This window comes from Hypanus sabinus, chromosome 8 (genome assembly GCF_030144855.1).
Source record: "Hypanus sabinus isolate sHypSab1 chromosome 8, sHypSab1.hap1, whole genome shotgun sequence".
Lineage (NCBI taxonomy): Eukaryota > Metazoa > Chordata > Chondrichthyes > Myliobatiformes > Dasyatidae > Hypanus > Hypanus sabinus.
In genome coordinates, this window is record NC_082713.1 from 147,951,734 (window position 1) to 147,965,263 (window position 13,530).

The following is a 13,530-nucleotide window of genomic DNA, read 5'->3' on the forward strand; positions in this document are numbered from 1 at the left end:
CTGTGTGTCTCAAACTCTCTTATACTCCCCACTCTAGCCTCTTGTCTATCCCTCTTCCCTTTGGTGATTAAATCATAGTTACATTTTTTTTTTTTTTTGCTCCTGGCGCCGTGATGGCCTCTCTAAAAAACTTGCCTCTTTTTTAACCCTTCTTTCAAACCCATCTTTCACACAGTGTATGGGATTTATGGAACAAGCTGTCAGAGGATGTGGTATATGGGGTAGAGTAACAACAGGTAAAGGACATTTGGACAGGTACTTGGATAGGAAAAGTTTAGAGGGATATGCACCAAATGCAGGCAATGGGACTAGCTAAGTCAGGCAACTTAGTTAACATGGATGAGATGGGCCAATGGGCCTATTTTCAAGCTATATAACCCTATAGTTCTTGTCTCATTGACAAATAATTTGCTCACCCTTTCAAATACCTTCTGCTTTGGCTCAGTAACTATTCTTTCTGCGAAGTGACTTGCAATATGACTCATTCGTGCTGGTGAAGCCGTAGTAATAAGCACTGTAAGCAGCCAGCTCTGGTCTCAGTAAGAGACCAGACTAAATGTTTAACCTTACCAACAAAAAGTTTACCGTCACTGTATGAGGAACATCTGACAGCTCTTGGGCTGTATCCCCTGGTGTTCAGGAGAATGAGGGGGGATCTCATAGAAACATTCCAAATGTTCAAAGCCTGAACAGATTAGACATGGCAAAGTTATTTCCCATGGTAGGAGAGTCTAGGACAAGAGGGCATGACTTCAGAATTGAAGGATGTCCATTTAGAACAGAGATGTGGAGGAACTACTTTAGTCAGAGGGTGGTAACTCTGTGGAATTTGTTGCCATGAGTGACTGTGGAGGCCAAATCATTGGGTGTTTGTAGTGAGATGCTGAAGATGTTCTATCGGTCAGTCATGGAGAGCGCCCTTTTCTTTGTAGTGGCGTGCTGGGGAGGCAGCATTAAGAAGAGGGACGCCTCACGTCTTAATAAGCTGGTAAGGAAGGCGGGCTCTGTCGTGGGCACAGAACTGGAGAGTATGACATCGGTGGCAGAGAGAGTAGGCTACGGTCAATCATGGAAAACCCTGAACATCCTCTGCACAGCACCATACAGAGACAGAGAAGCAGCTTCAGCGGCAGGTTGCTGTCAATGCAATGCTCCTCAGACAGGATGAAGAGATCATTACTCCCCAACGCCATTTGGCTCTACAATTCAACCACCAGGGGCAAGACATGTTAAAGTGCCGGAGTTAGGACTGAGCTTAAGTTACCACTCAATGCACTTTAGTAAACTATTTAAGAACTTTTTAAAAGCTATTTATTAATGCTTTTTGGGAGGGGGATTTTAGATGCATATCATATTTATACTGAGTTAAATACTGTATGTAATTAGTTTTGCTACAATAAGTGTATGGGACACTGGAAAAATGTTGAATTTCCCCTTGGGGATGGATAAAGTATCTATCTATCTATCTATCTATCTATCATTTAAGGCAGAGATAGATAGGTTCTTGATTAGCCAGGGCATAAAAGGGTATGGGGAGAAGGCAGGGGGGTGGGGATAACTGGAAGAATGGGATCAGCCATGCAGACTCGATGAGCTGACTGGTCTGCTTCTGCTCCTATATCTTATGGTTTTATATCCAGTGGAATTGATGGTGATCACAGGAGAAAGTGCTCCAAGGATCTCCTTTCATGACAAACTGTATTCTACAAGCATTTGACATCAACACTAGCGGATCAGAAATACCCAATGACAACAGCTTAGTCCCTTTGTTCTGGTCAGTATCCAGTCAATTCACTTGACTTTACAATATTCAAAAGTGACTGCATTAAGAGCTAAGAATTATGATTATATATTAGCCTTAATAATGAATATCTTCACACCAGAACTAGCTAATGTCCTATTCCAATGCAGTTGCGACTTTTCCAATATGCCTACAATGGAGATTGTCGTTCTGGTTACCCCTCTCCGTGCCTGGTGGCGCATGGGCCGGCAGCCTCGCGACTGGCTCAGCCCTGCACAGACAGAAAGCGTGCAAGGAGCCGGCTGCATTCCAGACCAGCACCACTCGCCTCAACACCTGGACTGATGCCAGCCACCACACCAATGCAGATTAACTTCTGCTCAAATCTAACAACAGCAAGTACCGTCTATGCGGCATTCCCCCCCCCCCCCACACACACACAGATCAACACATCCAAACCTATTTCACAGCAGTATTAACGGAAAGATGTCAACACTGAGAGGAAATTGGAGCACAGTACCTAATCGGGGTGTATTTCTTTAAGCTATTCCAAGGCCAAAAGACAGCAACCAACTCGAGATTTCATGCCCATTCATTTCCCATCCACCCAAGGACTGGAGACTTCACACATACAGAGCTCCCAACACTCTGCTAATGTTTCCAATGTTAGTTAACCGACTTTGCAGTTGACCCAATAACCCATTGCTAACTGTATCCTGCTCAGATAAAGAACTTCCCCTAATTCTACCAGTAATGCTGAAAGTGGGGATTATTTAATAACACCACAGCATAATCTCTTTCTGTTTCCTCGAAGATGCTCAACCACTCAGTAATGGACCGCGCAGCTGTGAAAAAAAAAGAGGGAATATTAACCTCAATGTTTGAACTTGAACCCAAGTTCCTTAAATCCTTTACCGAAGGATTTTAAGACCGTTGGTGAAACTGACTCATACACAGCACATCCATAATCAAAGATAGATCATATTAAAGCAATATACACGTATTTGTGATTGCCCAGTACCTGCCCCGTATTTCGGAGTTTAACCCCTCTGCAGTCGCTGGCTGGGAAATCCGCTAACCAATCCTGGGCAAAGGGAAAACACTGGGCGTTCCCTGCGCGTTGTAACTTAAACTGTACTGACGCGGAACACCCTCTGACTGAAGTCCCATCGTGTTTTAGGATCTGATGAGCGTGATGCTGTGTCCGGTGATTTCTCGTCCTCGGTTCCGGGAATACTGAGTCTCCCGATTAAACTTCTCGGCTGGGTCGCCAGAAATTTCAGGACACTCTGCACAAGTTGCAATATCTCATGAAAATTCCCGGGGAACTTCGAAAACGATGTTTACGCGTTAAGCTTACACAATAGCGTAACGAAACCGTGCCGAACCTGTTTTTTTGGTCGAACTTGAACTTCCACGGACTAAAGTCTGATAATCGATTGCTGCTTTGGGCCCGAGCTGTTAAAACAACTTCTTAAATTGTACGTGAATAGTTTCCGAAGGTTATCTTTCTTAGTACCTCCAGCTCTGCTTATCGGGTATTGGTTAGCTGTTGACACTTTCTCGAGAAAAGGCTGGCGTTGTTGTGCGGTGTGTGTCTCTTCTTAAGAACGAGTGACTGTGTAAATGAATTTGATGAAACAGCTGCTAAATCCAGAATTGTTGTTTCTGTTTAGAGGATGATTGACTTTAATAAGTTACTAAAATGTTTGCTTACATAACTTTGCCCTTGACATAACCTTAAATGAAAACATTAATCGCTCCGGCGTTAGGTTGTGTTGCTTCCGGTACGGTGACAGGCTCGGAGCCACATCTGGGGGTGTATGATAGAGACACGGGTACTTTATTGATTCCCATAGGAAATTACAGTAGCATTACAAGTGCATCGATGTACAAATGTTAGGAGAAAAGTAAGAAAGAATTTTTTTAAATGTTAGCTTAAACAATCTGACAGGTGGGGGTCACCACTTCTCTGCCTCATTATAGAGCCTGAAGGCGGAGTAAGAATAAGTACCTGAGATGGGCAGGGGAACATTTGGCGTTTATAGTCCAAGGTAAATGAAACTGAACCACCCACTAAGCATTCTGCATCTTGACCTCTATGAAATCTTGCTAAAAAGCAGTTAGGCAAGTGAACATAGCGCTTTAATTCCTATATGGATGTTGTGATCTTTTAAAATGCACATCATTTTGAAGCCTGCTGTGACACAGTTGCTTTTGATTCATTAGATAAACCATTTTTTTTTTTAAAAAGAGATTTTATTTTATGGTGAGAAAGGCCTAAACCTTGCACTTATAGTGTAAAATTCTAAGAATCCGGCACACTAAGACTAGCAAGAAATTTGGACTAATGGGTGTTATATCTCAACATTCTTTTAATTAACCCTTCCCTGATGTTACACAGTTTAATGCATTTCTCAGTGAACCAGGTAAGTGGAGCACTTGGGGGGTGGGGGGGGGGGCGGAGGTGTGTGTGTGTGTGAGTGTTGCGATGCAAGAAGCAGATATCTCAATAATTAGATCACAAATGATTGGAGTTTATCATATCTGCATCAGCTGCGGATCTTGTTTGGATTTGTGTGAGATATGAGTGGCAAGCTGAAATATTCATTGTTCCAAATGTCACCAAGCAGATGTTTCTCTGCCTGTGCATGTCAGCCTAATGCTCCTTCCCTCCCCTCTTTAATATTACCAAGGAAGACGTCCAGATTGATTGTGGGCATTATAAATATATTTCAATACTTTGCATTTTTAGGGCAAACATGGGCACATCTGATTCAGAAGACAGTAATTCCATGTCAGAGTACAACTCTGCAGACGATGACTGCTTTGAGTTCAGGATATTGATGGCCTATGCAGAAAGGTCTTTGTTGGCGGATGGAAGGTCGAAAAATAAATTGGCGTTATCCGCAATGGACAAAAGGGAGGCAAACCAGTCTTCAAGTAAAGGGGACAAGCTGGATCCATCACACAATGTTAGTCCGAATGGTCATCGGAAGGACTCCATTTTAATCTGGCCTGTTGAGAAACAGAAGAAACCTGTTCGCAAAAGCAAAAGGAAACTCAAATGGAAAAGATGGGTTCCCAGATGTTTACGAGCAGAAACATCAAAGTACGATGGAAAAGTGTATGAAGAGAGTGGAGGCATTGATACGGCAAGAAGCCACACATGTGAAATCGATCTTCCTGAACCAGCACGTGGTAGGTATTTAATTATATGACAGTAAGCAGTGTATTAAGGGAAGGGGTGAGAGAGGTATTCTCACCCGAAAGGGAATTGAGAACATTTCTTTTTTTTAACCCAGAGAACATTATCTGTAACTTATTTTTCATCTTTCACTTCAACCTCAGCCACTCCAGGCTGAATAAAATCAGGACTGTAACCATTTTGCGAAGATTAGCTGTCTCAGTTTGTTGGGCTGTTCGCTGAGCCTGGAGGTTAGGGGGCAAACATTTTGTCACCAGTCGAGATGAGTGTTGTTGCTGTTGAGTGCACTGTTCCTGATTATTCCTTGTACTCCTTGATCCCTTCAGATGAAAAATAATAGCAGATTCATTCTTGAATATATTTGGTTTCAATAGCTTTCTGTGGTAGAGATCTCAATGGGATCATTATTCTCTAGAGAAGAAATTTCTCCTTGTCACAATCTTAAGTAGCTTGTCCCTCATCCATAGATTGTTGCTGCTGGTACCAGACTTCCCTGACATTGGAAATATCCATCCAGTAATCATCATCCAGCTCTGTTAGAAATACTTAGGCTTCTGTGAAATCCCAGTTAAACTCTAGTGCAATAAGACTACTTCTTAACCCAGTCTCTCTTCTTATATCAGTCCTGCCATCCTAGTAATCACATGATGAATCTTAATGAACTTTCTCCATTAAAAGAACACCTTTCCTCAGAAAAAATTAGGGACCATTTATAGTAAAAGGTACCACACATCCACTATTTCACATAAACAGTTCTGTGTGACATGTTTGATATAAAGAGTTCTGTGTAACATATTTGAAGTTCTAAAAACTGTGATCTAGTGGAGTTGTACGTTACTTTTTTGTGATGGCTATGATGAGACATATTAATTTATGCCATGATGTAGGACCATGACGACTGCCAAAATGCAAAAGGATAAATTTTAATTCTGGTCAGCGAGTAGCATTTGGTATCAGGGCAGTTGTAATTTCAAGTTGGTTCTACAAAACACAAATGGCTATTTTTTTAAACCTGATGATAAGAATTGTCCTTCAATGTAATTCACACATAGTGTTTTGAGTCACTTCTGAGAGAAGTGAAATTGGTATGTGTGTTGTCACGTGAACGAAGTCACCAGAGAGACTTAGCTGTTAGATATAAAATAGTCTTTTATTCAACAAAATGAGACATAGCAGGATTCATATTGACTTATTCAGTTAAAGAGGCCTGATTGACCCAATATTACATGATAATTTATATGTTAAAGATCAAAGGACAATCTCCTACAGTATTTACAATGTATCTACAATGCTTTCCTTTGAATTACATTTAACTTTCACACTTCTTTCTTCACACCCACACTACAGAAACCCAAATGAATTTTAAATCAGCATTGTCTGGTCTTCAATTAACTGTTCGGAACCCATTGTCCTGAGCTGCATTTTAAATTTAATCTACATATTCAGATCTGAAGATTGGTGGCTGAAGTTGATGTTTTGCCATCCACCCTCAGTCCAGAATATTCTCTAACAAGTATATATTTTGTAAAGAGTTTCAGCGTCACCTGATTCACAAGCATGTTCCTCTTGTATTCCCATCATTCCAGATTCAGAAGTGAACCCTCATAAAGTTGCTGAAATCCTGCAAAATGTTATGAACACAACAACTTCTTTTCGAATGTTGCGTTCTTCCAGTTTAGAAGAGGATGGAACAGGTAGGTAGTTGACAAGAATAAAACTTGTAAGGAATGTTGTCATTTTCTAAATAGTAATATTTTTTAAATAAAAGATTTGTTTCCCCAGATGAACAGAAAACCATAGACCAAATTGTCGAGTTCTTGACTGCCAAAGGAGATTCTATTGATGAAAAAGTAATTCACTTATATTCTTCTTGTTTAATATTCTGAATGTCATTCATTCAGACGAGCTTATTTTCTTATTCCATTTGTTTTTAATTTTCCCTTGTCAGATTAAGAAGGACCCCCAATTTGCCAAACTGTTCAGTGAAAAGTCAACTTTCTCATTTTTCAAGAAAGTAATGGATTATGCTCTTCAAGTTGCCTTACCTGAGGAAATTAATTCAGAAGCAGATTGTGAATCGAAAGAAAACTTGAACAAATTTGCTTTTGTTGTACATGCAACTACTAAGTTTGCTGTTACTGGCAATCACCCAATGACACGGATCATGGGCTTTGGAACAAAGTACTTGCAGGAAAAATTCACAGTCTGGGTCAAGGACAAAGGAGGATGGGTAAGTAGTTGTCCATATCCATCATAATCTAATACCATTACCTGTTAAACCCTGTCAAGAAGCTGAGTTATTAAATGGGCTATGTGCTGTTAAAGTAACATCATAGCACTTGTGCTATTCTCAAACAACTTTGAGTCAACTGTTTTTTTTCATCTAATATTCTACCATGCAATTCTGTCTACCCTAGATCCTCATCTGTCAACTTGGGGTGAATGTGTACATATTTGTGTAAATATTTCAAACTTTCAAAAGGCAAAAATACTTGCATTTCAATCACGACCCAGCTTTTTTTCCTCTATATCAATTAACTTATTCTAATGATAAACAGGATAGCGTAGCTCACTTTTCTACGAGTCGGTGAGGTGCCGAATTATACCAGGCAAAGAGATGGAACAATGGTGTGAGGCTACACAAAACTCTGGTGGAAAGTAGCAAACAGTATTTTGGCATGATACCGATTACAGAGCCACTTGAAAAAATGTGCCTTGTATGAGGATCTTGGAGTTGACACGTCCCATAATTTCCCATTTCTCATTCACATGAATCTCCAGGGGTCGAATCGTACAGCAGAGAAATTAGCAGTTGGGCTCACTATATCCATTGCCAACCCTTCTTGTCCATCTAATCCTGTTTGCCTGCATTAGGACTACAGTCTTCCATGACTTGCCTCCAGTGATGGAGTAATTGTATCTGATTCCACCACTTCCTCTGACAATATGTTCCAGATATTAACCTGGGGGAGGGGAGAGGCAGAGGGGAGCAACACTTGCCTCTCCAATCCCCTTTAAAGCTCCTTCCTTTTGTCTTAAGTAAATGTCCTCTAGTAATCAATATCGCTTCTAAAAGGAAAAAAGATTTTGATTATCTACCTATCCATTGGCTCTCATAATTTTTATACAATTTACATCAGGTCACTCCTTTGTTTCCTCGGAGTAGGAATGAGCCCATTCTATCCAATCTCTCACTATAACTAAAGTTTTCTAAAACAGATAACATCCAAGTGAATCTCCTTTGCACTCTCTCCAGTGCAATCACATTCTAGTTTGTGTGGAGGCCAGAACAACACACAATGCTCTGTGTGCAGTTCCACCAATGTAACATTCCAATGCTTATATTTTCTATGACTTTCTGATCAATGAAGGCATGCATTTTAAATAAAACTGACAGAAAAATCTCTAAAATCAGTTACTTGATGCAGGTATAAAACATTATATGAGGCAAATTGTTTAGAAACTTTGTTGAAATGTTTCATTGCCCTGGTTCTGGTGTGCAACTGGACCAGCCTTATGAAGTTTGAGTATTTCACTATTAACAAACTTTTTCCACTCTGCAAACTGTTCAAAATGTGCTCCCTATTCATTGCAAACCATTGGTAGCAAGCTCTTTATTAACAGCTTCTTCCCATTATGCAAGCTATTTTTAACAAGCTTCCTCCTGCAAACAACTTGTAAATTGCATCTTCTCACTCTTAGAATTATTTAATTCTGTGAGCTGCTTTAATGTGCATTCCCTCACCCTGCAAAATGTTCATAACAAGCTCGTGTCCCTCCCTCTGCAACCCATTGGTTTCTTTATTTTTTATTCACTGCCTGGAAAATTATTTGTCTTTGATCATAATCTAGTTAAACTAACTTATTGAAAGTATGCATCATGTCCTTTTCTTGGTTGTTTGTTTAATTGTATTTCCCATCTTTCAGGAGAATATAATTGAAGAGGAGTGCATTATTGATGCTCAAACATGAAAAGCACCCTGAAAGGATTGGGCTGCCTTGCACTTCAGCAGAGCTGCTCTTTGTGATAGGAGCTCGTGATGAGAGCCAGGTGATCACAGAATCAAGATATAGAAATTCACTGAGTGAAAGCAGGGTATTTATTTAGTGTAAATGTGGGGATCGGGTCCAAAAATGCCATTGTTACCTCAATGGCCTGCTGATTTCTGCCAGCATTTTGTGTCTTTTATAGAAATTCTTATTGTGTTTATTCAGCTCTGTGTGTTGGGGTGCCTGGAATACTGTCTGAAATCTCACCAAAGCTGATCCTTTTGGTATAATAAAAGTTCACGGGTAATATTTTGAAAGAACATGCCTCTATTCCATCTGGCTCTTATTATGTGAATTAGAAGCGTACCAAATGCTTTGCTAAAATTAATAAATTGCAAAGAGCAGTTATTGTGTGTGTGTGTAATGACAGGAACAAAGAGAATGTGCCAATGATGACAAATGCACTTTCTGACCTGTGATTTTTACCATTAGGAAAAGTTCCTGAAACAGTTGGCTTAAGGTGGTGCCAATCCTGAAATTATATCTTGAGCATTTAGTTGTAGTCTGATTTAGAGAATAATACGATCTTTTCCTGATTAAATTAGAAATCGGCATTTTTGAAATGAACTATATTTGCAAGTTTAGTCCATCTGAAAGCAGTCTAAATCTTTAGGAGTGCAATCTTTGTGTGGTATAAAAACTCTACAGTGAATGAACAGAGGTAGAAAGTTCCAGTTCTAACTGTGATACTTCAGAGGAAAACCTGGTCTTGGTGTGATGTGAATATGAAAAGAGATGAAGATGAACGGTGCCTTACAGGTTAATTTGGAATGGTGGGCTGAGTTTCCTGCTGTTGTTACCTGATTCAAACAGCTTCAATTCTAAATTGTGGGGGCAAGGAACACTGACTGAGAGCAGGGTAGTTATTTAGTGTAAATGTGGGGATCAGGACCAAAGATGCCATTGTTACCTCAGTGGGGAGCTACAATGATTTTCCAACCAGGTTAAAACAGTTTAGAGGCTGGGAATGAAGCTTGAGCAATAAGTTCTTTCTTTATCTGGCCCAGAGGATTAGGAACAAACACGAGGAAATCTGCAGATGCTGGAAATTCAAACAACACACACACAAAATGCCGGTGGAACGCAGCAGGCCAGGCAACATCTATAGGGAGAAGCGCTGTCGATGTTTCGTGCCAAGACCCTTCGTCAGGGTCAACAGCGCTTCTCCCTATAGATGCTGCCCGGCCTGCTGCGTTCCACCGGCATTTTGTGTGTGTTGTCAGAGGATTAGGAGTTCTCTCCATCTTATTCTGCTTAATTCCTAGTTTCTCCAATTAATGTTCAAATTGGCCAGATTTTGGCAATTAAAGGGTATGACGACATTATAATGGGTACGAAGGGAGACAGGTAGGCAAAGACCTGGACCAGCTGGGGCTTCACTGACACAGTCTCACATGAAATGTGGGCTTTTAAGCATCAGTTGATGTATGTTGGAACTTCTATTCTTATTGCTATCACTAGAACATTTCATAAGAGAAAGCCATGCAAAATGCAGCTTTCTTTTTCAGGTAAACAGTGAAGTTAAATGGTTAAATATCCATTTGCTGTTATTTTATGATACCAGAACTACAGAGTCTTTCTGGCAATTTTCTAATTCCATCAGAATTCTTCCCTGAATCAGAACCAGAATCAGGTTTAATATCACCAGCAGATGTCGTAAGATGTCTTGCTTTCTGGCGGTAGTACATTGCATTACATGATCTATAAATTACAGTAAGATACGAGAGTGCGTATTTATCTATGCAAAGCAACAAATCTCACAACATATGCCGGTGATATTAAACCTGATTCTAGGTTTCTGTTTGCAGAGGGGAAGAAGCTGTTCCTGAAATGCTCAACATGTATCTTCAAGTTCATGTACCTCTTCCCTGATGGTAGCAATGAGAAAAAGACATGTCCTGGGTGATGGGGGTCTTTAATGATGGACGCTGCCTTTTTGAGGCATCTCCTTTTGAAGGTGTCTTTGATGCTGAGGAGGCTAGTGCCTGTCTTGGAGCTGACTGAATTTACAGCCTTCTGCAACTTTTTCCCAGAGGTGATGTAACCAGTTAGAACGCACTACACAATACATCTGCAGAAATTTGCAAGTGTCTTTGGTAACACACCAAGTCTCCTGAAACTCCTAGTGAAATATAGCTGCCATCCTGCCTTTGCAATTGCATCTATAGAGTCTTTCTGGAAATATTAGACATTCTTCAGAACAATGAATTCTTCTCTGTAACCTATTTTCATTGTTTATGAAATGTAAAATTTGAAAAATGTGTAGCATAATTATTGCAGATTTAAATTTATAGATAAATGTGAAAAGCCTTTTGTAATGGAGATCATGAATCTTGAAAATGTTTGTTATTAGTTTTCAACCAAAGTTGTGAAAAATAAAATCAGTAATGTAATTTTCAGATAACATGCATTATCTTTTTTCAGTACCTTCCATCTACAACCTGACTCCTTTTCACCAGTTTTTCTCTTTGTGTGTCATTGACTTCCTTTGTCTTGTTGGCGGCTCAGCTTTCACCCATTGTAGTACCAAGTTCTATGAATCTCTTCTACAGCATGAGCAATATTGGTTGTGCTCAAGTGATTGTCCAAGACTCTTGTCTTTTTTTAAATACGGTGATGTTGCTAACTGCTCTCCAGATTGCAAGTGTTTGTAGAAAGTTCCCCAGACAAGGTTTTGGTTTTGTAGCTTTTCTGTTACCTGCTAAATGGGACAACAATGTATTAAAGCATATTTGGATAACTCTAGAATCTACACAAACTCTTTGCTTATGGGTGATCACCAATATCGATTCTCCAGTGTTTCCCTGCAATGAAACTGCTGTACATATACAATAGAACAATCCACAGTACAAATCAAATAAATACCCCAGCTCTCTGCATGGTCTCCTTATGTCCAACCTCTTATACACTAGGCGCAGCAGTCTGGACAGAAATGTGGAATTTCCAGCTGGAATAAGTACTCAATTTCCAATCCAACTTCAGTCAAAAATGGAAGGCCTGAAATTGGATCAGAACTTGTTTTAATTTCTATGGTTGATTCAGTGGAACATTAGGAATTGTGCAAGATGTGATAAAGGCAACACTGATCAACCTACTGAGCATAGAACAAAACTCCCCCCTCAGTACAAATTTGACAATGACATTTTAGAGACAAACCTTCTCTCTTTAAGAGCATTGAACTGGTTTTAGACCCGCTGCTCCAAATTATCAGCTTAGAAGAATAAAATATTTTGTTTCTTTGTGAATAAGTGGTGTTTTGAAGACCAGTGACAAATTTTAAATAAAATAATCTTTATTCAACCTGCACTGGATGACTTCAATAACACAGGAACTGCATTCAAGACAATGGCCACAAGATGGCGAAGCTGTCCTTTCATAAAAGCAAACACCTGGACATTCAAATATATTCTCTCAATATTTTGAGATTTTTTTCAATGTTATATTTTACCCCAGAGTTCAATGTGATAATCATTTCCAGATTCTTTTTCTATTTCTCCAAAGCATTGCAAAATAATATTCAAACTTCACTTTAATGAAATGCTTTAAAAAGTGAGACCTGTTGCTGCAACCGTTAGCATGCTGATTTTGTTTTCCCAAATAACTTGCTACTTTTTTGTCTGGAATAGGTCCCAAGGTTGGTCTGAACAGGAGAATCCAACCAAGGGACTGTGCCAACTCTTTTCATGTTGAGAATATGACAGTTTGTCGGGGTAAATGCCACAGAAACATTTATAATCCAAAGTAAGAGGAGGTTGAAAACACCAAAGAAGTAGGAGGAACCAATAATTGATCGGGGATGGTAAAGTCCCTATAAAACAATAGGGATAAGTTATTTCAAAAAAGTGCGATAATTGAAAGATCTATGAATTTAATTCGGGCATACAATCTGCAGCAGAAAATAAGCCTGACCCCCAATTGGCCATTCTCTCAGATTTGCAACTTTTTAATATGCAGATCTCATTTAACAGTTGACTCAACTTTAAGGCAAAGTCATCATGCTAATAGACAGAAGAAAGCAGTGCATTTCCACAGATACAGGAAAGATGGCAGTGCGACTGAGTGTGAACCTGGAGCCATTACACACCCACTGTAATTTGCAGGTTTTCTCAGTGTCTGGGTCGGTTATTTCCTGAAAAATACCACACTGCCACAGTGACTTGGGTTAGATCCTGACTGTTGGTGGTGTCTGTGTGGGTTCTGCATCCTTTCAGGGTCTTCTTTCCTCCAGTTGTCTGTTTTCCACCAAAAAAAAGTCAGGTTAATTGGCTACTGTGAATTAACCTCAATGTAGGTGGATTGTAGTCATTGGTCATGTGAGACAGAACAGGTTACGGGGAATTAAGTGAGGGGAATACAATAAATGGAATTACTCTGAAATGTGCTGAATGCTCTCCTTTATGTTGTGAGAAAATATGAAAATCCTAGTTGCTTATAGGATGATACAAGGTTGTTTGCTCTGTTCACTCAAATCCCAGATGTATGGTTTTCCACCCGGGAATTCTATTATCTTGAACTTTTGGCAACTTGTCAC

The 13,530-nt window shown here is 39.8% G+C and overlaps 1 protein-coding gene across 1 annotated transcript; it reads left to right on the forward strand.

Annotated features, from left to right (window-relative positions):
- The first annotated feature begins 2,767 nt into the window (after nucleotides 1–2,767).
- Nucleotides 2,768–10,105, forward strand: LOC132398567 (apoptosis facilitator Bcl-2-like protein 14). The gene is made up of 6 exons (XM_059978201.1): nucleotides 2,768–3,222; nucleotides 4,497–4,942; nucleotides 6,536–6,643; nucleotides 6,732–6,799; nucleotides 6,898–7,179; nucleotides 8,877–10,105. Exons 2-6 carry the CDS (start codon nucleotides 4,504–4,506, stop codon nucleotides 8,919–8,921), a joined length of 942 nt encoding a protein of 313 aa, XP_059834184.1. The 5' UTR covers nucleotides 2,768–3,222; nucleotides 4,497–4,503; the 3' UTR covers nucleotides 8,922–10,105.
- Nucleotides 10,106–13,530: the final 3,425 nt, after the last annotated feature.